The sequence below is a fragment of the Pipistrellus hanaki genome (genome assembly GCF_964339955.1).
Source record: "Pipistrellus hanaki genome assembly, chromosome: 18".
NCBI lineage: Eukaryota > Metazoa > Chordata > Mammalia > Chiroptera > Vespertilionidae > Pipistrellus > Pipistrellus hanaki.
The window spans coordinates 23,216,620-23,240,124 of NC_140520.1; the positions used below are offsets into that span (position 1 = coordinate 23,216,620).

General features: G+C 42.5%; 1 protein-coding gene across 2 annotated transcripts in view; it reads right to left on the bottom strand.

The window, feature by feature from the left end:
- Positions 1 to 10,423, bottom strand: part of EDEM3 (ER degradation enhancing alpha-mannosidase like protein 3) — a 56,373-nt gene extending 45,950 nt beyond the window's left edge. For both annotated transcript variants that reach the window (XM_084866581.1, XM_084866580.1), the window contains exons 1-2: positions 10,005 to 10,423; positions 5,193 to 5,238 (exon numbers count right to left, since the gene is read on the bottom strand). In XM_084866581.1, the coding sequence (XP_084722707.1) occupies positions 5,193 to 5,238; positions 10,005 to 10,174 (216 nt within the window). In that variant the 5' untranslated portion in view covers positions 10,175 to 10,423. The remainder of the gene's footprint in view (positions 1 to 5,192; positions 5,239 to 10,004) is intronic.
- Positions 10,424 to 23,505: the final 13,082 nt, after the last annotated feature.

The following is a 23,505-nucleotide window of genomic DNA, read 5'->3' on the forward strand; positions in this document are numbered from 1 at the left end:
TGGCTCACACAGTTCGCTCTGCCCTTATATTCTCAGAGGCCCCGCCCCATCCAATTTGTAGTCCCACCCAAGTTATTTGCAGCAGCTTTTCCAAATGAATGGCCTGTTCTGGCTCAGGCTTCAGACTTTGCTAAAATCTCTCAAACAAGCTGTAGCTGGTGTAAGCATGCCCTAAGGCCCAAGATGCAGCATTAGCACCAGCCTGCCTTGCTTCACAGCTGTGCCTTGCTTGGGCACTTCCAAACCAATACAAACAGCAGGCATCTACAGATGTGGTCCCAGGCAGTGGCTGACTTTGCACCTCCCTGCAGGCCATAAAGCCGGTGCACCTGGTGGACAGCTTCAGACCATACCAGATTATAACTCTACACATCCACTGTGACACATTCAAGGGGCAGACTCAGTGAGCACCAAAGTCCCACTGAAGCAAGTCCTGCACCATAGGGGTGTCTCCTACATAGCAGCTTCCCACTGTAGTCACAGCTGGTCTTCACAGCCTATGGCCTGGAAGTCAATTCCTCCCCCTGACCCCAAAAGCAATCAAGGCTCAACTACAAGAAGACTGTGCACACAGCCCACACAGGGATGCACCTAGAGTGCCCAGCTCAGGTGAATAGGGAGGCTGAGTCTCTGGGCCCTATAAGACACCTACTACACAAGGCCATTCTACCAACTCAAGGAGATGTAGCAGCTCTACCTAACAGAAACGATCACAGGGAAGCAGCCAAAATGGGGAGACAAATATATCACAAATGAAAGAAATGGAAACTAGATACAGAGTTCAAAAGCACAGTTTTTACTTGAGGATCTTATGAAAGCTTCTAGGGACTTAAGTGAGATTTTCAAGGGTCTTTTTTTTTTAAAATATATTTTATTGATTATTTTTACAGAGAGGAAGGGAGAGAGAAACGGAGTAGAGAGTTAGAAACATCGATGAGAGAGTCATCGATCAGCTGCCTCTTGCTCGCCCCCTACTGGGGATGTGCCCGCAACCAAGTCACATGCCCTTGACCAGAATTGAACCTGGGACCCTTCAGTCCGCAGACCGACGCTCTATCCACTGAGCCAAACAGAGATTTTCAAGGGTCTTAGTGAGAATGTCAAAGACATGAAAAAGGAGCAGTCAGAAATTAAATATACACTAACTGAAATAAAATAATTTACAAGGACCCTAGCCGGCTTGGATAGAAGGGATAGAGTGTCGGCCTGCGGACTGAAGGATTGTGGGTTCAATTCCAGTCAAGGGCATATGCCTGAGTTTCGGGCTTGATCCTCAGTAGATGGTGTGCAGGAGGCAGCTGGTCAATGATTCTCTCTTATCATTGATGTTTCTATCTCTCTCTCTCCCTTTCTCTCTGAAATCAATAAAGAAATATATTTTTAAAAAGATGTTTCTTTGAACTGTCTCTCACAAAATCAAGCGTAGAAGTAGTTATTAGATATGATTCTACCAATTAAAATGTGTTTAGAGTCTATTTGCAATGTTTAGAGCTCCACCAAAGTACAGTTTTGCTTCTAACAGTTTGAGTTGCCTACAGTAGAAGGAAAAATACTGGAAGACAAGGATCAGTCAGAGCACAGGTCCCAAACAGTTCTGTGTTTGGTGGCCTAAATACATGTCATTTTGTCATCTAAATTAATCTGCAAGCTGACCTCAGCACAAATACTGAGAACATGCTAACAGAAGCCCTAAAGTCTCTGTAGTCTGGGGTTACATAAGGGTACACAAGAACTGCCAAAACAATCAAATTTCATGTTATTTAGGGAAAAGAGAAAGCCAGCTGTGCAATTCACTGTGGAGAAACTACAGCCTGACTCTGGCTATAGATTTGTCAAGCGTAGCTGGTATAATATTAATATTTATGCCCATACTGAGAAAATCAGAAAACTCCTGGATGTAACACCAAGGGATAGCAGAGTTGTAGTAATCTATTTAAAGCTGGCAGAGCACGGTTACAGAAAAAAGTATTAACAGGAAAGGAAAGGAAAGGAAAAAAATGCCCTCAAAAGGTACATGCCAAAATAGGAAATATTGTGTATGTTCTAAGAAAGTTCCACGTACCAGGGAACAAGTTATAAGTTAGAGCCTAGAGGAATTTTTAGAGGGCAATTCCAATCTCAGGCAGAGAATGGGTAATGACAGCAGTAGTGATAGTAGCAGCAGTGGCTGGAGCAGCAGTAAACTTAGACAGTGCTTCCTGTTTGCCGGACACTAGTTCTAAGCACTTGTACTAACTTGTTTAATCCTTACAACATTGTGAGGCAAGCAAACCATTTCAGAGAGATGAGGCAACAGCCACAGGAAGATCAGAGCCCGGCTGGTAGGTGGCAGAGCCACTTCAGGGTGTCCTGCTCCATTTCCAGAGTTCTCACTCTTACCATATTCTATTACCTGTCTTTGGAAAATACCACTGTTTACCTGGGAACCAAGAAAGTACAAAGGAACTGCTCTAATTATAGACTACACTGGAGAGTAATATTAAAAAGAATGAGTGGAAAATGCAAAGCTTTCAACATTTATTAAAAGCCTGCCATGTGCCAGCCATTTTTATATTTTAGCACAGTCGGCAAATGACTGCTAAGACTTATATATCCCCCAATTCACCATGAATATGTATTTTTAATGAAGTTTATTAAATGGTATATTTGGATTTAAAAGGCAAAGATATATCACAATAACCAACTGTAAAAATTAAGCACTTTTCATTGCCTCTTCACAAGAATTCAATTCTGTTCTTTAAAAAAAAAAGTAATAAGCATTTACAGACCAGGCATCATGCTAGACACAGAACATATAAAAGATTAATTTATTAAAAATGGTCCGTTTTCATAAATTTCATATTCTATAATCTTATACCCTTTGCAATTATCCCTATTTTACTTAGGAAGACACTGCTCAGAAGGGTTAAAATGATCTATGTAGGTCCAAGCAATTAAATAGCTGAGATGAGATGTGAACTCAAACCCACTCACTCCAAAACCCCTTCCTTTTTTCTCTACAGCAAGCTGATAGTGCTTCTGAGAGTAAGAACTAGAAAAAAATTTCAAATAACAAACACAGAGCTCCTGTTCTGTTTAGTATTTTAGGACTCTTTCATGTTCCTTGAGAATCTGAAAAGGGGAAGTGTAAATTCTAGACTAAATCCTGGGTTACAAAACTCACATAAATTGAGTGAGTATAACACAGGTACACTGTAAGATTCACTCACGCTATAAACAGTTGAACATCTATCTATCATCCATCCATCCATCCATCCATCCATCCATCTATCTATCTAGAGAAATATGCTAATTAACCGGGACCCTGTAACGGGTCAACCGGACAGGAGGAGGTTGCACATGCAGTGCTGGGGGCGGGGCAGCAGGGGCCTCCAGGAGCCTGCGCTGGGGGAGGGCCTGATGGCAGCAGCCGTGGCTGCTTCAAGGGCCAGAGAGGGAGGCAGGACGGGACCAGCAGGGCCAAGGCAGGGCCAGACCAGCAACTGGAGAGTAGGTGGAGCTGCACCATTTCAAATCACGTGCTGGGTCCCTAGTTTAAAAATAAGCATTGGGTGGGCCTCTACCAGAAAAATGGAGGGGAATGTCAATTGCAGTAATTCCCAGTGTTTGGAGCTGAAATTCCTCTCCTTTATATCCTCTAGGTGGGTAATTGTAATAGAACCCCAGTGAGGGTCCAACAGCTGCCCTCAATCCCTGCTCTGTCACAAACCCACTTAAGTGCATTCTATAATAAGTATGCGATAAAACTTTCTACTATTTACATAATAAGTGACAAGATATTAAAGATACTGTGCTTCATAAAGAAAGGATACTCTTCACAGTGAGATGTATTGAATAGATGCAGCTATATGCCATTTTACTTAACTTTGGATCCAAAAGTATGCATTTATGAGATGGCTAAGGTTTGAAAGTGTAGCATGGATCCACTTGACCACCTCAAAACCATTAGCCTAGATTTGTTAAATTATGCTTTGCCCAAACTGAATTAATCAGGGATGAGTGATCCCCTCCCCCCTCCCCCACACAGATTTCTAGGACCAACAGTCACCAGCTGCCCAGATACCAAAATATTATGCTTCCAAAATCTCTTGATGTCAATTTTGCATGTAGAGCAATCAAGTTGCCCTATGTGTGCCACTCTAACAAGAGCACCGGTTTTTTTTAAATAAATAATTTTGAAAAAATAAATTAAGGAAATGACTAAGACCTTAAGAAATGAATTTAATGAGTATACATAATTTCATCAACATCATATTCTAAAAACATTAAGAACTCAATATGTACTCTTAAAATTATTCAATATAAAAGGGAGCAAGGATCATCAAATATAATACATATTTAAAAATACAAAAATGATATGTTTCAAAATACAAAAATGAAAAAGTATATATACTTAGACATTATAACATTACTATATGAAGATATCTGAGTAATGAAAAATGGATTCATAGAATCCCATGAAAAATACTTAAAAGCAGAATGAACTAAAGTTAGTTCTTTATCAAACTTTTCCCAACTACATTTTTATAGGCCTTATCATAAAAGATCTGCTTTTTAAAGTTTAAAAAAAACAAGGTCATAAGCAGTAATTCTCAGAATAACTTGATTGAACTCTACAAAATTACACATTTTTCTTTTGAGCTCTAAAATTTGCTCTGTTGTGCAAAATATCTCTAGAACTTTTTCATCTTGAAAAACTGAAACTGCTATTTCACCTCAAGTAAGCACCAAGACATTTTAAAACATTATGGGTCAGTGTATAAGAAAGCAAAATATATTCAAATCGAAGCCCACCATGAGGACATAATTTGGACAGAGACTACAAGTATTACTGAAAATAGGTTATTTATTTATTTTAAAAAGTAATTTCCTTTAAGGCCGGAAATAACGTCTTATTCATGTTTACATCCACATTACATAGCTATGCAAAGCACTCAATAAACATCGTTGATAGCATCAAAGAAAGCAGTTTAAATACAGTTTCATAATGTAATTCAACTTATTCTTTCCTATTCAATAAGTTGGTCCTCTAAGAACCACTGCCAGGAATACTCTGTTAGCTTACATTTGCACTGATTTTTTTAAAAAATATTTTTAATGTGCTACTAATTCAGGTTTCAAAATTCCCATGACTATGTTCACAAAATAATTTGTTCACATGAATGGTACATAAAAATAAGCTTTCTACTTACCATATAGTTGCCATAAGCATGATCAAACATTTCCAGTACTTGATTCCTAATTTTAAAAAAGCAGAAACAGAAAAAAAGTATATTCTATTTATTGTTTCCCAAGAAGTAAATGTTCCTCCATAAACATATACCAATAAAAAAACAAACATAAAACATTTACTTGGAAGAGGACATAAGCAGAGTCAGGAAATACACCAGTGTTAGTCGACAAGCTTTTGTGAACCACACAGAGCTGGGCCAGAGTTTTAGTATTCCTTCCTAACAACTCATGTAAAATTCATCTTATCATTTTTCCAAAGAAAACTGATGAATGATACACCCATGCAGAGAAGGAAATGTGATGCTGAAAAAATTACCTCTTAACAAAATTATTTAACATCTGTCTTAAAGGGGGGAATATTGTTGAAGACCCCAAAAAGAAATATTATACTTATACTATTATAGTCTACCAAAAGAGAGATACGGTGTATATATTGATATGAAATAACAATACTCTACCAATCCTCTACCTCGCCCCTAAAACTGAATAAAATCACTAATGCATAGTTTAATATATATTTATTAATATGTTTGTCACGCTTTCATGAAGATAGATTTGATGATTTTATGGTGTACTCTTAGCTCCTTAAAAAAAACCAAAACTATCAAAAGTCAAATAAACAATATTCACCTCTAAAATGAGAAAATGAATCCTCAAAAACAGATTTGTGTGTTTGGACTGTTTCTCAAAATCCCCCAATTGACTGTTAAATGGAGATTTCTGATCCCCACACCACATTTACTAAATTAAAATCTGCAAGGTTGGGATCAATTGATCAGTCCGTCAATTAAATGCTCTCAAGTTTGGGGGATTGAGAGCTACAGGAAAAACTATGAAAGATAATGTTATGGCTAAAATCTCAATAATTAGCAAGGGGAAAATAATTTAGTAATCTTTTATTAACTCTTAATATTATTTTAAGTTGCTAATTTTCAAAAAATGACTGGGTGCAATTTTATTTTGCCTCTTGCTATATTGCACTTGCCAGTTTAAAATTTGTAATCATGGATAGATGAGATAATGGTAATAATAAAGCTAACAGACAGAAAAAGACTAATTTCCAGATCCTGGCTAAAATGACCAGCAAAACCAAGTACATTCAAACTAGTGAACTGAATAAAGTAAGTCTAGACAACTTTTTAAATTAATCATTTAAAAACACCTGACCACTAAAAACAAGATCTTATCACTTCGTTGAAACTTTAAATCTTTGTGCTTATATGTATCATAAGATATGGATCAACTTATCTCAGAATCCTTGTAGACATTCATTATATGCAGGTGATAAAGACCTCTCAAATTAGCTAATAAACCAAATAAATAAGAATTTAAAATTTCCCTTTCAAGCAATGATATCAATAATGAAATATGGAAATTCTTTTTCCTTCCCCTGAAATAAAATTAATACAAGATTATTACCAAGAAGTAGAAACTCCTGTGTCAATGTTAGTGCCTACCCATGTGTATTACAGATAACACAAGCTTTAACTTATTAATCCAACTTTGCAAGCATTCAATTTTCAAGAATATGAATAAATTATGAATGCATACAAGGACACATTCTTTTCCAATCCTTACACTTACACAGAACATGATCAGCAAATTTCACAACACATACTTCAAAGTGGAGATATTTGATGTCCCATTAACTGTCTGTCTCTCTCTCTCTCTCACTTTAATGTAGAAGTCCCATCAAAGTCATATTTAAATACAGAATGTTGGGTAATTATTATATTAAACAAAAAATGTTTTTATAAAGTTTTGTATCTATTCAACAAATTGGATTAAAATGTGTTGGAAATCAAATTCACAATTTAAAAATTATGTCTCATTTCAAAATAATTTCTACAAGTCAGCTTTTTCTAGTTAATTCACAATGCCTGCCAACACGCTACAGAGATTGTTTTATACTTTTTAATGAAATTGTGATACTAACAACTGCTGCAACATTTAAAACACAAAAGAAAAAAGAAAAAATCTTATTCCAGAAAGACTAGGTGAGCAATTCCAAAAACTATACATTGTAAGTGACTGAGTAATAGCTTACTATTCGGGACAATTCCAGTCTGTATCATCAGTTTGGTTTGGAGGAGAGGAACAGAGGTAGGGCATTCTGCTTATCATAAATCATATTTGAGCTTAAAAACAATCTCATGAGTCAAGATAAACTTCATGAGTCAAAAGTTCACTTTCCTGAAAATTTCCAGAGGGTAAATCAGTAAAACAAAATTGTGTATTTGAGGTTTATAGTTCTGGACTCTTGATCTACACTTACTCCAGAGTAAGGGAATCTAAATCAACAGGCCTAATTACTGTAACTTCACTTGCATAAATGATCTCAAAATTTGATGTGAATTGGTTGGACTTTTCCAGTTAAAAATTAACGTGGGTCAAAAAGGACTATTCTTGAATTTGAAGTTTTTAATAAAAAAGGGAGAAAGGGGAGTGGTGGTCAAATAAGATGCTGGAAGCTTCTTTTTCTAAGTCTTACGGAAGCACAGGACCGTGGAGGGAGCATGGGCTCTGAGGTCAAACAGACCTGGGTTTGAATACTGGCTCCACTATGTAGTAGCTTAGTGACTGAACAAATCAACCTAGAGTCTGTTTCCAAATCTGCAAAATGGGAATCACAGCCACCTCTTTAAGAAACAGGGAGAATTACAGAGATAGCATGTAAAGTGCCTGGGACAGAGTACGATTTTTCAGTAAGACAGTTATGAATGATACATTCAATTCATAAAGAAAAAATTTAAGGTGCTTATTAATTTACTGGTGTTTTTTTTTCATAGTTGATCTCTCTCTCTCTCTCTCTCTCTCTCTCTCTCTCTCTCTCTCTCTTTCCATTAAGCTCTTTCATTGCTATTTTATTTAAAAATACAAAACTCTTGCCCTAGCGCTAACCAGTTTGGCTCAGTGGCTCGAGTGTCAGCCTTGGGACTGAAGGGTCCCAGGTTCAATTCCTTGGTTGCAGGCACATCCCCAGTAGGGGGTGTGCAGGAAACAGCTGATGAAACAGCTTTCTCTCTCATCCATGTTTCTAACTCTCTATCCCTCTTCTTTCCTCTCTGTAAAAGGTCAATAAAATATTAAAAAACAAAAACAAAAAACTATTGTCCTAGCCAGTTTGGCTCAGTGGATAGAGCATTTGCTCGCGGACAGTAGGGTCCTGGGTTCCATTCCAGTCAAGGGAGCATGCCCAGGTTCTGGGCTCAATCCCCCTGTAGGGGGCCTGCATGAGGCAGCCGATCAATGGTTCTCATCATTGATGTTTCTATCTCTCCCTCTCCCTTCCTTTCTGAAATCAATAAAAATATATTTAAAAAATAAAAATACAAGACTCTTGCAACAACCTAAACAATAAGGAAGTATATAAAATAAAACCTGATGGTTTCACCTCACCTTCTAACCCCAAAAGGTAATAAGCTTTCCATGTTTTTATGAGCTTAGACTTCTTTAAACACACACACACACACACACACACACACACACACAGACACACACACACCATAGGATGGTACTATCCATATTATTCTACAAGTTGCTTTAAAAAAAAAGCTTGAAAATACATACATCCTGGATAGCCTTCCAATGATCTACCTCCTCCTTAATGTCTGAATATTATTCCAAGGAACAATTTTGTTCTTTCAACGTGCACACGTTTGAACAGTTTTATCTCAACCTTGCCAGAGCTTTTGCTTCTGTAGGATAGGTTCCTGGAGGCGGGATCAATGAATCGGGGCACACACACGACTTAAATCCCGGGAGGCAGAGCCACGTCACTCCCTTCAAGGCTGATTCCTCACACCTGAGCTAGCCAACGCTCTCCCCATACGTTCTGTATTTACTAACTAATGACCAAAAAAAGCAGCCGTCCCCATGCTTTCAGAGGCATCTCTCCCATGTAGGAGGTTAAGTTCCTTTTCACGTTTATTGACCATTTGTATCTCTCCTTGCGTGTAACGAGCTCTTCAAGCCCTTTGCCCACTTTCTATTGTTCTTGGCTTTTTTTTTTTTTTTTTTTTTTTGCTTTTTTCTTATTCACTTGTGGGACCTAAAGCGTATTAGGCATATTGCCTCTGAATTACATGCTGTTAAAGTAGATCTGATAACTTTATGCCACTTTCGAGACTGATAAAAAAAAAAACAACAACAAAAAAAAAAAACTATTCTGAGTAACAGCGAACAGGTATACTTCATCGGGGGGCTTTGCAAAACACCATCGCATACTGTTCTCTTAGGAAAACGGGGTGCCAGCGGTGGTGCAAACGTGTCAAGTTCAAGTTCCAAGGAACGCCCCCCACCCCCCACCCCCCTTTCGCTGTAACAGGTGTCAACATTATTTCCTTCACTCCTTGTGAGGTCAGCAACATTGTTCCCCCAGCGGGAGCGCTCTGGGGCGAGACACCTCATCATGATCTTCCAGGGGAAAAAAAAAAAAAAGCCACCGCAGGGCTGTCCCCCTGCGCGGGCCGCTGACCTGGCAGCCACCGCGCTGACCCCACCGCGCTGACCCCCTGGAGCCCGCACGGTCCCCCGACGGCCACGGCGCCGCCCCGACAGTCCCCGGAGGTCACCGGGCGGGCGGCGGCGGCCCCCACCTTCCCGGAACCTGTCCACCCGGCCGGGCTCCTCGCCAGGTCACCGACGTCCCCACCGCGACCGGAGGGGAGGCCGCTGCACGCCGGCCTGCCCGGCGGCCGCGATGACAGGCACCTGGCCTGCGGGTCCGCCCCGCGAGGAAACCCACCCACCCACCTGCCCGGAGCCCTTACCCGAGCCTCTGCTTCTCCTCCCTAGTCATGGGCGCGGCCCCCGCCGTCCACAGGGACGTGGCCGTCACCAGGCAGAGCGCGGCCGTCGTCGTCGTCGCCACCAGGCTCCATGGCGCTGCCCGCTGGGGGGCCGGGGACCCACCGCCCCGGCCGCCTCCGGCTCCGCTCATGGCCCCGCGGTTCCGCGCACGCGCGGCGGCTACGCCCGGGCCGCGGGACACATGGCGGGGCGCGCGCGGCGAGGGGGCTGCGAGCCGTGCCGAGGAGGGCGGGATGCGGAGTGGAGCGAGCGGCCGCCGCCGTCGCCGCCGCCGAGCTGTTCCGCGAAGCCGCCGAGCCGGTCTCCGGCGCCAGCGCTGCCACCGCTGCTGCCACCGCCCTCCGCCCTCCCTCGGCCGCCCGGAGCGCCTCCCCCAGCTTTCCGGTGTCGTAGTCTAGGAAACCACCTCCCCCGGCGCTACTTCCGGGTAGGGCTCCAGACGTGGAGCCCCAGGACCAATGGGGACCGGATACGAGAGGGGCTGGCTCCGAGGATAGGAGATAGCATTGGCCCGGAGTAGTGAGACGTGGACAAAAGGCGGGATCTGGCTCTTGGGCCCGCCCCCGGCCAATGAACTTGCGACCTGAAGACTACCAGTCCCAGGGTGCACTGCTTCCCCCTCGTGGCTGTCCCGCAACCCGACTCCACCTGCAGGAGTGTCCACTCCGGGTGGGCGCGCGGCACCCTGGGACTTGTAGTCCTCCGAGGGTCCCGGGCGGTTCCTCGGATCCCGCTTTCCCTGGCTCCCAGTGGCCAGCCCCCTCCCTCGGTGGAGTCAGCCCTTCCTCCCGACAGCTGCCCAGCTCTTTATCCTCTGGCCGCCAATGACGTTTCCCTGAAGGCCGGCAGAATGAGGCTCCCAGGTCCCTAGCTCGGTGCCACACTTTTTAGAAAACAGTGTTGGTTGGAGTAATCCTCTGCCCTCAGGGAGATGATTGCAAAATACTAACAACAGCAATGATGAATTGAGCCTTCGAAAGCAGTATGCTGCGAGTTTTACTGGCACTCTCTCCTGCACTCTTCCCAACCAATTTGCAAGAGAAAACTCAGGCTAGCGAAGTTAGTTAGGGAACAAGCCCTTGTCACACTGCTGGATTAGGTAAGAGTCCAACCACCCTTATGACTCTGGAACCCCTTGCATGTAACCACTGCCCAATACCACGAGGGTGCAGGAGAGCACCTGAGGCCTCATACTTGATTAATAATAGTTATCTAAAAAACTCTCTGTAAGGAGAATGGTGTGAGTTGCACACAAAGTTTCATGCAGGAGGTTGGAACTTGGAATTTATTTTTGATGGCGTTGTCCCAGGTTAACCACTGGTAAAGTGAGGCAAGGGCTCCTTTTGAAAAACCACATTGTTTATTCTTGTGTGAAAATTCAGTGGGTAGGAGAGGAGCAGCGTTTAGGAGCTTGGATGTGATCTCTAAGACCACAGGAAATGGCTTACTCATCCCCTCCGCAGCATTCAGCTCTCTGGAAATTTTTCCTCCTTGGTTTCTATCACCTTGCATCATCCACCTCCCTCTCAGACTGACCATTTAGGAGACACCAGTGACTCCTCTTCCTTCACTGCCTCTCTTCCCTGTATGTTAAGGTTTTCTTTCTGTCTTTTCCCCCCTCCCCCCTCTTTATTTCTTGATTTCTTCCACTCATATGAATTCAACCATTTCCCTGTGGTTGATTTCTCATCAATATCTGTCCTGATCTTTAGACACACATTTCCAGCTACCTAGTAGAAATTCCCTTTTGTCTGGCCCAAGGGCACAGACAAATGTCAGGTGTTCACTGGTTCGAATTAATGCATCTAATGTAGGGGTGTCGAACTCAATCAGAGAAGGGGCCAAAATCTAAAATCCAGCCTAAATCGCGGGCCGAATGGTTTACTGAACAGTCATAAACTGACAATGTCATAAACTGACAGCGGAGTGCAGTGATGACAGCGCGGTGCGGGCCACATTGCAAGGCCTGGCGGGCTGGATTTGGTCCGCGGGCCTTGTGTTTGACACATGTGATCTAATGCATCAGAATCATCTTCAACCCATCCTCCTCCTTCATGGTTCGTGCCCGATCAGTTGCCAAATTATATAGGTTCTACTGCTGCTATCACTATCTTTCTTTCTGCTCCTACTTCTGCTCAGGCTTCATTACCTGTTTTCTGAACCATTGCAATGCCCTCCTAGATGTGTTTCCCTGCCAACCTACTTTTCTGGTCATTGCTAGTTGGCATTCAAGGACATCCGCAAGCCTTCTAAACACTTCGTCTCCGTTCTACCCTGCCCTGCCCTCAAACCCTACATAATAAATAACAGATTCTCATGAACTTCTTGTGCTATATACTCTCTATGTCTTTGCTCCTCCTATCCCCTCATGTATCCCACCATCTTTGTCTGTAGAACCCTCCCCCTCCCCCTACCCAAGCCTTCTGATCATTATAAGTTATCCTCTCCCCTCTTCTTCCATTGTGTTCTGTGTTTTATTATTGTGCTTTTCACCGTCAGCCATGTCCACTATACTATGACTGCTTAGAGGATACTGACATTAGTTTATTTATATGCATGTTTAAAACCTCAGGACTATGCCTCTCCTGTTACAGATGCTCAAAAATCGTTGGATATACTTGTTTCCTTATTCCTTCAGGTTCCTTATCTATACAACAGGAGTACTATCGCCCTTTTATCTACTTACATGGAGATTGTGAAAACACATGAGGTCATTTCTGCACAATATTTGATTTTATCCTTTTTAATGGACCTGCAACCCTATATTGGCGCCACCCTGGATCCGCCTTGGCAGCTCTGCTGATGAAGTTAGCTAAATAAATAATACCTGTGAATTGTTCTTGGCCCTGGCACAGAGAACACAGCGAGTTAAAGGTCAACACCCATCATCCAGTATTTGAAAACGGAGAACAAAGAAAACAGAAAAATAGTCAGTGACCTTCAGTACTGACTTTTAATGTGTAGGATTTTCTGGGTTATTTTTCCTTCCTTGGCTTATTTGTTTGTTTTCAAATGAATTCTGCATTTTAAAAGTGAATAATGAGATCCTAAAATATGCTCTTTGTTAACCTGCTAGATAATAAGCATCTTTTTCTTTCTCACTGAAATTCAATTTCTAGCCAGTGATTGAGTCCACTTTTTTCATTAACTTGCCAAACCCTAAGTAGAAAGGTTTGTGGAGCCTAAAAAGCATTAGAACTTTTATCATATTCAAGGGGGAGCCCCTGGAAGTGAAAGAAAAATATGTTCACACAGTGAATTTTTTTTTCCTTTTTGAAAAAATATATTTTATTTTTACAGAGAGGAAGAGAGAGGGATAGAGAGTTAGAAACATCTACCGAATTTTCCGGCGTATAAGACGACTTTTGAAACGGAAAAAAAGCCTGCTCAGATTGGTCAGAGTCAGAGAGGCGGTCTATTAAAAAAAGAACTGGTGTTGCCTCGGAAGTGGGGGGTAGTCTTATACAGCGAATATAGGCCTAAACCTATGTTTTAACTGTAAAATTAGGGAGGGGGTCGTCTTATACGCCGGAAAATACGGTATGACAGAGAGTCATGGATCAGCTGCCTCTTGCACACCCTCTACTGGGGATGTGCCCACAACCAAGGTACATGCCTTTGACTGGAATGGAACCCGGGACCTTTCAGTCCACAGGCCTATGCTCTATCTACTGAGCCAAACCGGTTTCAGCCACACAGTGAATTTCAAATGAGAACCCATTTTAACCCTTTAATGGAAACAACAGAATTTCTCAGTTAGTTGGCCGTTTATGGACACTGGAGAAAATTTACATTCATCATTTTGAAACCTACACATGTTACTTTAGAACTTTAATGATGAAAATGACATAGGAGTTAAACAAGAGAGACCTTGGCCTTTTCTACTCAGGGGGAGAAACAATAGTGGAAAGCATTCAGGAGAAGGATTTTTAAAGAACATGGACAAGATTTTGGATGGGTAACGCCCATTCAAAGCGACAAGAAATAAGACCCATTTATAAGATGCCCTTTAACCAGTTGAGGAACAGTGAGTTTGTTTGCACAGCCTTGTGACTTAAGTAAACAGGTATGCTCACCTGGTGTTCTCTTTATTTACTTGCCGGCCGGATCAGGAGTTAGGGAAAGGGAGGAGTCCTGGTTAGAATCTTATGGCTCAGATACAGTCCCAGGAGACTAGGACCAGTTGTGTGAGGTTGGCTAGACAGCAAGCAGTTGTCCCTAAATGACTTGAATTATTTAATATGACATCTAAATACCCTAAACGCCAGTGTGGAATTTGGGAGTGGTGCTTTCGGCATTCTTCAAATCACTGTTCCTATTCTCTGGTAGCATGTGGCATTTACAGAACACTTTTCTTCTTGAGAACCTAATCTTGCAAACACCAACAAGGACAGGACTCACTCTACGCTCACAACTAGAGACTTGAAGACCCTGGAAAGAGTACTCCACGGAAAAGGTAGCCAGTGAGTGCTGTGGACTGACTCTATGCTTGGCTGTCTGCCTGACTTCGCCTAAATTCCAAGGAAGAGAATAGGAGATGTGGATGATTTTCTACACCCAGTGAAGTTCCCAGGGCTTTTTCTACCTGTCAGTCATGATTTAAGATCTTAAAAATCACTTCAACCTCAGACTATTATTCCACTTCTCTCAGTGACACCTGCACCAGCTGTCACAGGCACGTCATGTTTAATGTTAAGCTCGTGCATGTGGTTGAGTGTCTCATTTAGCAGCCATTTATGTATCAGGGGAAAAAATAAAAAATAAAAATAAAAAAAGGCAAGTCCATGGCTCTTCACAAGCTAGTGCCTAAATCCCCATTTGCATGACTAACATGGTTTTTGTTTTGTTTTTTAATTGATTTTCCACAGAGAGGAAGGGAGAGGGATAGAGAGCCAGATGAGAGAGAAACACTGACCAGCTGCCTCCTGCACACCCCCCACCGGGGATGTGCCCGCAACCAATGTACATGCCCCTGACGGGAATTGAACCTGGGACCCTTCAGTCCGCAGACCGATGCTCTATCCACTGAGCCAAACCGGTTTAGGCTAACATAGTTTTTACTTGACATTTCAGTTGGGACACATAGGTTTTAAGGCATCATTCATTTCAGCATCATTCAACATCATTCTGCACAGGCAGCAAAGGTAGTGTAGGTGGCCAAGAACAATGGTTCTGAGCCAGTTGTGCTTCTTATTAGCGATATTACCTTAAGCAAATTACTAAATTTCTTTGTGCCTTCGTTTTCTCATTTGTAAACAGGAATAAGAATACAGCAAGGCCTCCATATCTATGGGTCCCGCACCCGGGATTCAACCCACCATGGAGAGAAAATATTCCCCCAAAAAGCTTTCATTGTTGTTAATGTATAGTATGTAGTTAGGCCTATGATGGTTGCATCTGTAGTGAACATGTACAGATTTTTTTTCTTGTCATTATTCCCTAAACAACAAAAGATAACTATTTATATAGCATTTACTTAGTACTGGGTATGATAAGTAACCCAGGGATGGTTTAAAACACACAGGAGGATGTGCAGAGGTTATATGCAAATGCTATGCCATTTTATAGAGGGAACTTCCGCATCTGCAGATCTCAGTATTCCAGGACAGTGGTCAGCAAACTGTGGCTCACGAGCCACATGGGGCTCTCGAGTGGTAGTTTGCTGACCATTATCCCAGGTGATCCTGGAACCCTATGAAGGGACAAGTGTAGTACCCAACTCAGCATTTTTTAGGGTTTTAACAGTTTGATTGTTGGAATACCTTCCTTACAGGAGTGTTGTAAAGATGATAAGATGATGTGTGTAAAATATCTAGGGTGATTTGAAAGAGCTCAATAAAGAGTGGTTACTGATACTCTCATTATTATGGGGTAGAAAGTTATGGCTGGGTGAATGCAGCTCTTCCACAGCCCCCAGGGTCCCGAGTTCACATTCGGCCCTGAATCTTCTTTATAACTTGAGCAATTTATTGGATGGTGATGCCACTTATCAAAGTAGAAACCACAGGATGAAGAGCAGTTGGGGAGAGGAGGCTATATGATGAGTTCAACTGGGACATGGTGAGTTTGAGTTTAAGGTCCATGTTTGACATCCAAGTGAAGGTATACAATCAGCAACTGGATGTATCTGAGAAGGCGAGAGAGAGAGAGAGAGAGAGAGAGAGAGAGAGAGAGAGAGAGAGAGAGAGAGGGAGGGAGGGAGGGAGGGAGGGAGGGAGGGAGGGAGGGAGGGAGGGAGAGAGAGAAGGAGAAGGAGAAGGAGAAGGAGAAGGAGAAGAAGAAGAAGAAGAAGAAGAAGAAGAAGAAGAAGAAGAAGAAGAAGAAGAAGAAGAAGAGGAGAAGGAGGTGGAGGTGGAGGTGGAGGAGGAGGAGGAGGAGGAGGAGGAGGAGGAGGAGGAGGAGGAGGAGGAGGAGGAGGAGGAGGAGGAAGAATAGAAAAGAGAAGAGGGAGAGAGAGAGATTGATTCTGAATAGGAGGTAGTTAAAAGTCATGAAACAGTAGTTCTGAGGGATAAGGACCCTAGGGAGTCACTAGTTGCTTCAGGATGTTCATGTAATCCTAAAATTGCATGCAACAAGCCTGCCCCTCACAGTGTATTTCATTATAATCTCCAAGAGGTTTGTGACTCCAAAAAGTCTAAGAATAAAGGATGAAAAGGGAAGGTTCAGGAAGGAACACGGGGGATCGCCAACATTTAAGAAGTGGAAGAATATCAAAGGAAAGAAGATCAGAAAGTTTGGAAGCAAAACAGAGAAAAAAAGAGTCACAGAAATCAAAGGAAGAGCAAGTGTCAGTAGGGAGTGGCCAACAGTATCCCAGGCTGCAGGAAGTTCAAATGAGATAAGGACACAAAGATCTTTATTTTACTTGCAAATTCCCTCATGGTGGGTTATGTGAGCAATGAATACTCAGCAAATGTTGCCAGGATAATGAATAAATAAACGGTTTGAGAGGAGTGAAGTATAAATGATACGCAATAGAAGGATTAATTAGATTTGCTTTTACATTAAAGCATGAGACATGAAATTAGCACCAACGAGGCCGCTTTATAAAGTCTGTGAAGAGGTGAACTACGTCAGTCTCCCAAGTAACTGGAGCTAACTTCATACACAATAAAGTAGGCTGCCACTTCCATGAAGAAATAAAAAGATAATATCTTGCCTTAGCCGGTTTGGCTCGGTGGATAGAGCGTCAGGCTGCAGACTGAAGGGTTCCAGGTTCGATTCTGGAAGCATGCACATGTCCACTGGGTTCTTACCTGGGAGGTGGGCCGCATTAGATGGCTAAAATGTTTGCAGAAAAACCATTAACCCCTCTGCTATCCTGGGTTTGTTTGCTTGATATTAACACAATGACTTGTTGTTTGAAACCCTTTTGAGTTTACAAAGGTTTCATAAACACTGTATTGTATCGTTTAATACTAACAATGCCCCTAAGCAAGTAGTCATATAAGCCTTCCTGCTAACTTAAAAACAAAGTTCCTATATCTTCTACAGAGATAGTAAAAAAAATTTGAACCCAGTACAAATGATAGTGATGATAATGCTAAACCGTTATGGTATAAGCCCAGGTGCTGCAAGAAAGAAATCCCAAATATAATCATTTATACAAGAAAGAAAGTTGTTTCTCTCTCAGATAATATTCAGAAACAGGTGGGTGTTTCAGGGCTGGTAGGCAATTCTATTCCACAAAGTCATCCAGGAACTCAGGCTGCTATGCTGCCCGCTGGCAGGCGTCTCTCTTGCAGAAGCTGCTTCACCAGCATCACATAAACCTTTCAACTAGACTGGAAGGGAGAGAGAAGAGGACAAGCAGCTTCCTTTATAAAGGATGTGACCAGCCCTAGCCGGTTTGGCTTAGTGGATAGAGCATCAGCCTTTGGACTGAAGGGTCCCAGGTTTGATTCCGGTCAAGGGCACATGCCTGGGTTGTGGGCTCGATCCCCAGTAGGGGGGCATGCAGAAGGCAGTCAATCAATGATTTTCATCATTGAGGTTTCTATCTCTCTCCCTTTCCCTTCCTCTCTGAAATCAATTTATATATATATATATATATATATATATATATATATATATATATATATATATATATGTATGTGTGTGTGTGTTTAAATAAAGGGTGTGACCAGGTGTGTGTGTGTGTGTGTGTGTGTATGTGTGTATCTTTTTTTAAAAAAAATAAAGGATGTGACCAGGTGTGTGTGTGTGTATCTTTTAAAAAAATTTTTTTTTAATATATTTTATTGATTTTTTTACAGAGAGGAAGAGAGAGGGATAGAGAGTTAGAAACATAGATGAGAGAGAATCATCCATCAGCTGCCTCTTGCACACCCCCTACTGGGGATGTGCCCGCAACCAAGGTACATGCCCTTGACTGGAATCAAACCTGGGACCTTTCAGTCTGCAGGCTGATGCTCTATCCACTGAGCCAAACCGGTCTCGGCTCTTTTTTTTTAAATAAAGGATGTGACCAGGAAGGTCCACACATCGTGTCAGTGCTCACTTCTCATTGGAAAAGTTTCTACTCAGTTGGTCACACTCAGCTACAAGGAAGACTGAGGTTTTTAGCCTCCAACTGGGCTGACACATGCCCCGTTCAAACTCGGGAGATTCTATAACTAGAAAGGAGCAGAGGATAGCAAATATTAGGAGACACTTGTCATTCTATGCCCAAGTCTTGCTTTGGTGTTTTTACAATCATGGTTATACTTAACAGTGAAGATGCAAATATGACTTTTATATAGGTTCCTGGATTCCTAAAACTGGTTAACTGTGAAAAATCGGTCCCATTTTACTTTTAATTTTGCTTATCTTGTATAGTTTATCTATCAAACCCCTAAGTACTATCAACATATAATAGGATCTCCTTAGAAAGGTTTTTTTTTTTTTTTTTTTTTTTTTAAATCCTTCTTTTGTCTGAGCCTTGAGTAAATGTTACAATTGCAGAGGTTGTGCCAGCTTATCTTTAGGACTTTCCTTCCCTTTCTTCTCTAAGATGCATAGGAATAATGCCTTACTGCAAATACTGCAAGGCAGCTTCCCTTGAGAGTACCTAAATCTCTGGCGACGAGAGACACAGCTAGTAAACAGCAAAGGCTGTAACACTAGTCATTGCAGTTGCTCCTGGAATAAAAAAAATAAAAAAATTAAATATGATTAAAAGTACACAGGGTTGTTATTTACTGGTCCACTGTTGGACAGGTGGAGTCTGTTACAAGGTTTTGTTTGTTGTTTTTTTTTAAACTAAATGGTTTGCCAAGTTATTCAATTTACTTCCTATTAGGTTTTGGTGAGAAATCAAAGAAATTAAGAGATAGGTCACCCAAGGAAGTGTGACTATATACGAGCCAAACAGAAGTGGTTTTGCCTGGCCTATGTGCTCAGTGGTTAAGGAGGGGCATCAGTATCTGTTTTAATTAAGTAGAACAAAGTTATTGCTTTTATGATAATTGTTATATAACTAAGAATGAAAAATATTTCATTTAAAGGAGTGTCTCTCCAATTTTTATGGGTTTACTAAATTTTAAAGAGTAATTATGAGATGGTCTTGTTCACGGAGATTTATTTAAAATGCTTTGTGTCGCTGTAGCCAGTGTGGCTCAGTGGATATAGCGCAGGACTGCAGACTGAAGGGTTCTAGGTTCGATTCTGGTCAAGGGCACATGCCTGGGTTGCAGGTTCAGTCCTCAGCAGGAGGCATGCAGGAGGCAGCCAATCAGTGATTCTCTCTGATCATTGATGTTTCTCTCTCTCCCTCTCCCTTCTTCTCTGAAAGCAATAAACATATATATTTTTTAAATGATTTAAAATATAATCAAATGCTTTGTGTCAGTGTGTTTAATCTCACCCCCTTAACAGAGTCTAGCAATTTTCAGGTGATTTTTTTTTCTCACCTAGAGAAAGTTTCTATCTGTGGTTTTGATCTGGAAACCACTAATTTTCAAAGAATAATAGAATAAATAAAAAAATAAATAAAAGGTGTATCCATCAAATGATGTTTAGAAGAAAAATGTAAAAGTTAGGCTTTTCAGACTTCAAATAACCACATGTTGTGTTTTCCCCCACATGTCACGTTGTGCTTTAATGAATGTGGCCTCTCTCCTATTTGTAATTTCTTAAGGCATGTCAAACAAGCAGCAATGGCCTTAAGTAAATGAAGTTGTCTTTCATGTTACACCTCCTGGGGGCTTCCTCAGGAGCACATGACTGGAAGCAGAGCTTGGGAGTTCCTGACTCCCCACTGGGCAGTCTGCAGGCACTTGCCACGCCCAGCTGCCTGGCTCTCCACGGTGGGAAGACGGTGCCAGCAAGATGGTCTGGCAGATGCCAAGGCATCATCGTCGAAATGCTGGGGATGAAGATGTGAGTACTCCTTCAGAACAGTACTCCTCCCCTGGTTATTTTAGGGAACTTATTTTACCGTGGCAACCATTTCTAGCGGCTTTTTCCTTGGGGCTTTGTACCCTCTCGATTCTATGCGGGCCTAAAGACAGGGCACCCCTTTTCAGGATGCAGTGTTAACAAATGCATATAGTCATAGGGCAACCACCATCATCAAGGTCTAGAACAATTCACCCCCCAAAAGTTCCCTTACAAAATTCCCTTACACTCCACAACCAATCCCCCCCAACTACTGACCCCCCAGCTGCAGGCAACTGGCGATCTGTTTTTCTCTCTAAATTTGTCCTTTCCCAGAATGTCATATAAAAGGAAGCATACTAGTATAGTAGGCATCTTTTTTTTGGGGTGGTGGGGTGGGGATGGGAGAGTCTGGCCTTTTCCACTCTGCCTAATTATTCTGAGACTCATCCATGTTACCCTGTATGTATTCCTTTTTATTGCCGAGTAGTAATCTATCATACGGATGTACCACAGGACACACGGGTTGTTTTCTAGTTTTTGACAATGATTAACACGTCAATTATAGACACAGACATACAGGTTTAGTTGGCTCCTCTCAAGACCTCCATCAACCCCATCCCACATAAACATATAATCTGAGAAAAACCACGCTGAAGTAGTTTCCAATCAACCCACTCACCTCCGGTCCCAATCTGACTATCGGCCCTCAATCAAAGCTGTGGAGGAGCTGCTCTGAGAATGGTTCCTGCCCCCCGGATGCCTGGTGTGGCAGGGGGAGAGGAGGGGTGAGGTTTATGCCACACTGAGGGTCCCACCCTCCCTGGACTTGATTTCCCCAGTGCTCCTCCCTCTCTTGTCCGAAGCCGTTGGTGTAGACAGAATAAAAGCCGAGATTACAGACAAGGTTCATGCCGGGCAAGAAAGCAAATACCTTTTGGGGCTCCCCATCACCACGTTCACCCTGCACATTTGAGATGTAGCCACCACCCCCGCCATGTTCACCTCTGTTTGTCCCGCACCCACTGGAGTGCCTGCATGGGAGAGACACACAATCATCCTATTTAGGGAGAAGTGGATTCATGGATGAATGAGCAACTGTCAACATTGGTGAGTGGACATCGTTTTGCTCACAAGTACAGAGAGAATGGATGTGTTTCCCTCAGGGTTACCCGCGGAAAATAAATGTGTTTGAACAGCAGTTCAGTTCCGTCCAGAGTAATTGCTCGTTGTATGTAGACATAATCTAATTCCTAGAGAAAAAAGCATATGATGTCTCACAGCAATAATTACATCTGACGTGAAGCGCCTTCCCTGCGGATGTCTTGCTGATGACAGAAAATTATAACAGTTCCGTCGTACAGGGACAGGGACTCACCTTCCGTCTCCAAGGGCTGCTCCTCCCAGCTCACGTCATGGCATTTGCCGAAAAGACGAAACCAGCCCCGATCCAAACAAAGGTGACGTCTGGACCCCTCTCCAAGGATGGACATTTTATTGAAATATGGGCTCTTGGCAGAGTAAATACATGGTTACAAAGTGTTTTAGGTTCATTGGCTTTGTACAGTGACCCAAAACAAAACAAAACAAAACAATCAATCCACAGTGTCCATTTGTTTTTTCTTGAAGTTGCAGGCTCCAGAAGGCAAAGCCCAACCCTGTTTGCTTATGGCAAAGTGAAGGCACAGGCAGCCACTTTTCCTACCGAGTGAGACGGTATTATTTAGTCAGTGATGTCTTTCCCTTCCCCATTTCAAACGGCTGTGTAGCACATGTCATTTAGCACTTATCCTATATAATAAAAGCATAGTATGCAAATTGATCGGAAGTTGTCTGGGGCAGGACTGGCTGGGGAAGGGAGGGAGGCCCCTGACCACAGCAGGCAGCCGCTAGAGACCCTACCAGTGCATGAATTTTGTGCACTGGGCCTCCAGTAAAGAAATAAAGTCACCTGTCTCAGAATTGTGAAACCCCTCGAACTCACTGACTGCAACCTGGAGGTTACAAAAGCAGACTTGAGAATCTTCTTAATCAAATGGAGAAGATCAAGCCTAAGGACCTGCAGTGTTTCGCACTCAGCCCCTTTATAAAGCCTTTGGACAAGTTGGAACCTTATCCCTGTGGTTCCCCAAAAATTTTTTTTAAAAAGAGAATTTACTCTCCATAATGCAAGGAGCTACTATCTCAGCTCCAAGCTGCAAAGGAGAAAATGACGAGCTATTTAAAAAAAAAAAAAAAAAAAAAAAAAAAAAAAAAAAAAAAAAAAAAACACGAAAAATATTATTTCTTTGGGAAAGGTCAATAGTAACGTAACTCATTTCAAGTTACAGAATTTTTGCCAAAACCCGTGTCCTGAGGTTTCATGCATTTCTGCAGATTTTCCCCTGAAGGGATCCCCAATGCAGCTCTCCTACTGCTCACAGAAATCACGATGGCCTCGCTCCAACCCGCAAACCCCTGGAGCAATACAAAGAAGTCCGAATGAAAAGCAACAAACGCGTGGTCATCAGAAGTTATTCCACCCAGCGTGTTAAAGTGAATAAGGAATATGCTAAATGCACTTTGGTTTCCGGTTCCATCTAAAAATGGAACAGTCATCCTGCAGAGTCCCGAGAATCTGTCATTTGAGAAATGTGTCCAGAAAAGTCCTTTGATCGTGTTCTCAAGTGCGTCCTCCCACTCAGTGCCCGGCCCCGCAGGGTCCACGGAACCGGGAAGGCAGGACCCTGGTGCTCATCCATCCAATGCCGTGAGGCGGGCCCTCCTCTAAGGCTGGGAAAAAGGACTCTGCTTCCAAGGGTTCGAGAAGCCCTGAGAGAGAAAAGGGGGGAAGCCGGGAAGCTTCTGCATGGCGGTGGCCTGGGCTGTGGCCTCCTCCCTCGCCACCATTCTCTTGGAGAGAAGGCCGTCCTTGGCAGGGCCGGGCGCTGCTCCTTTGGCTCCTTGCCTTGCTGGGCAGAGCATCTGACCAGGTGGCCATCTGCCCTTTGCACTTGATGGAAGGAAAGACTCCCCAAGGGCAGAAAGTCCAATTAAAATAATAATAAAATAAAAATAAAAAAAGTCTCCCTGGCTGTCAGCAAGCACCAAAGAGCCCCAGCA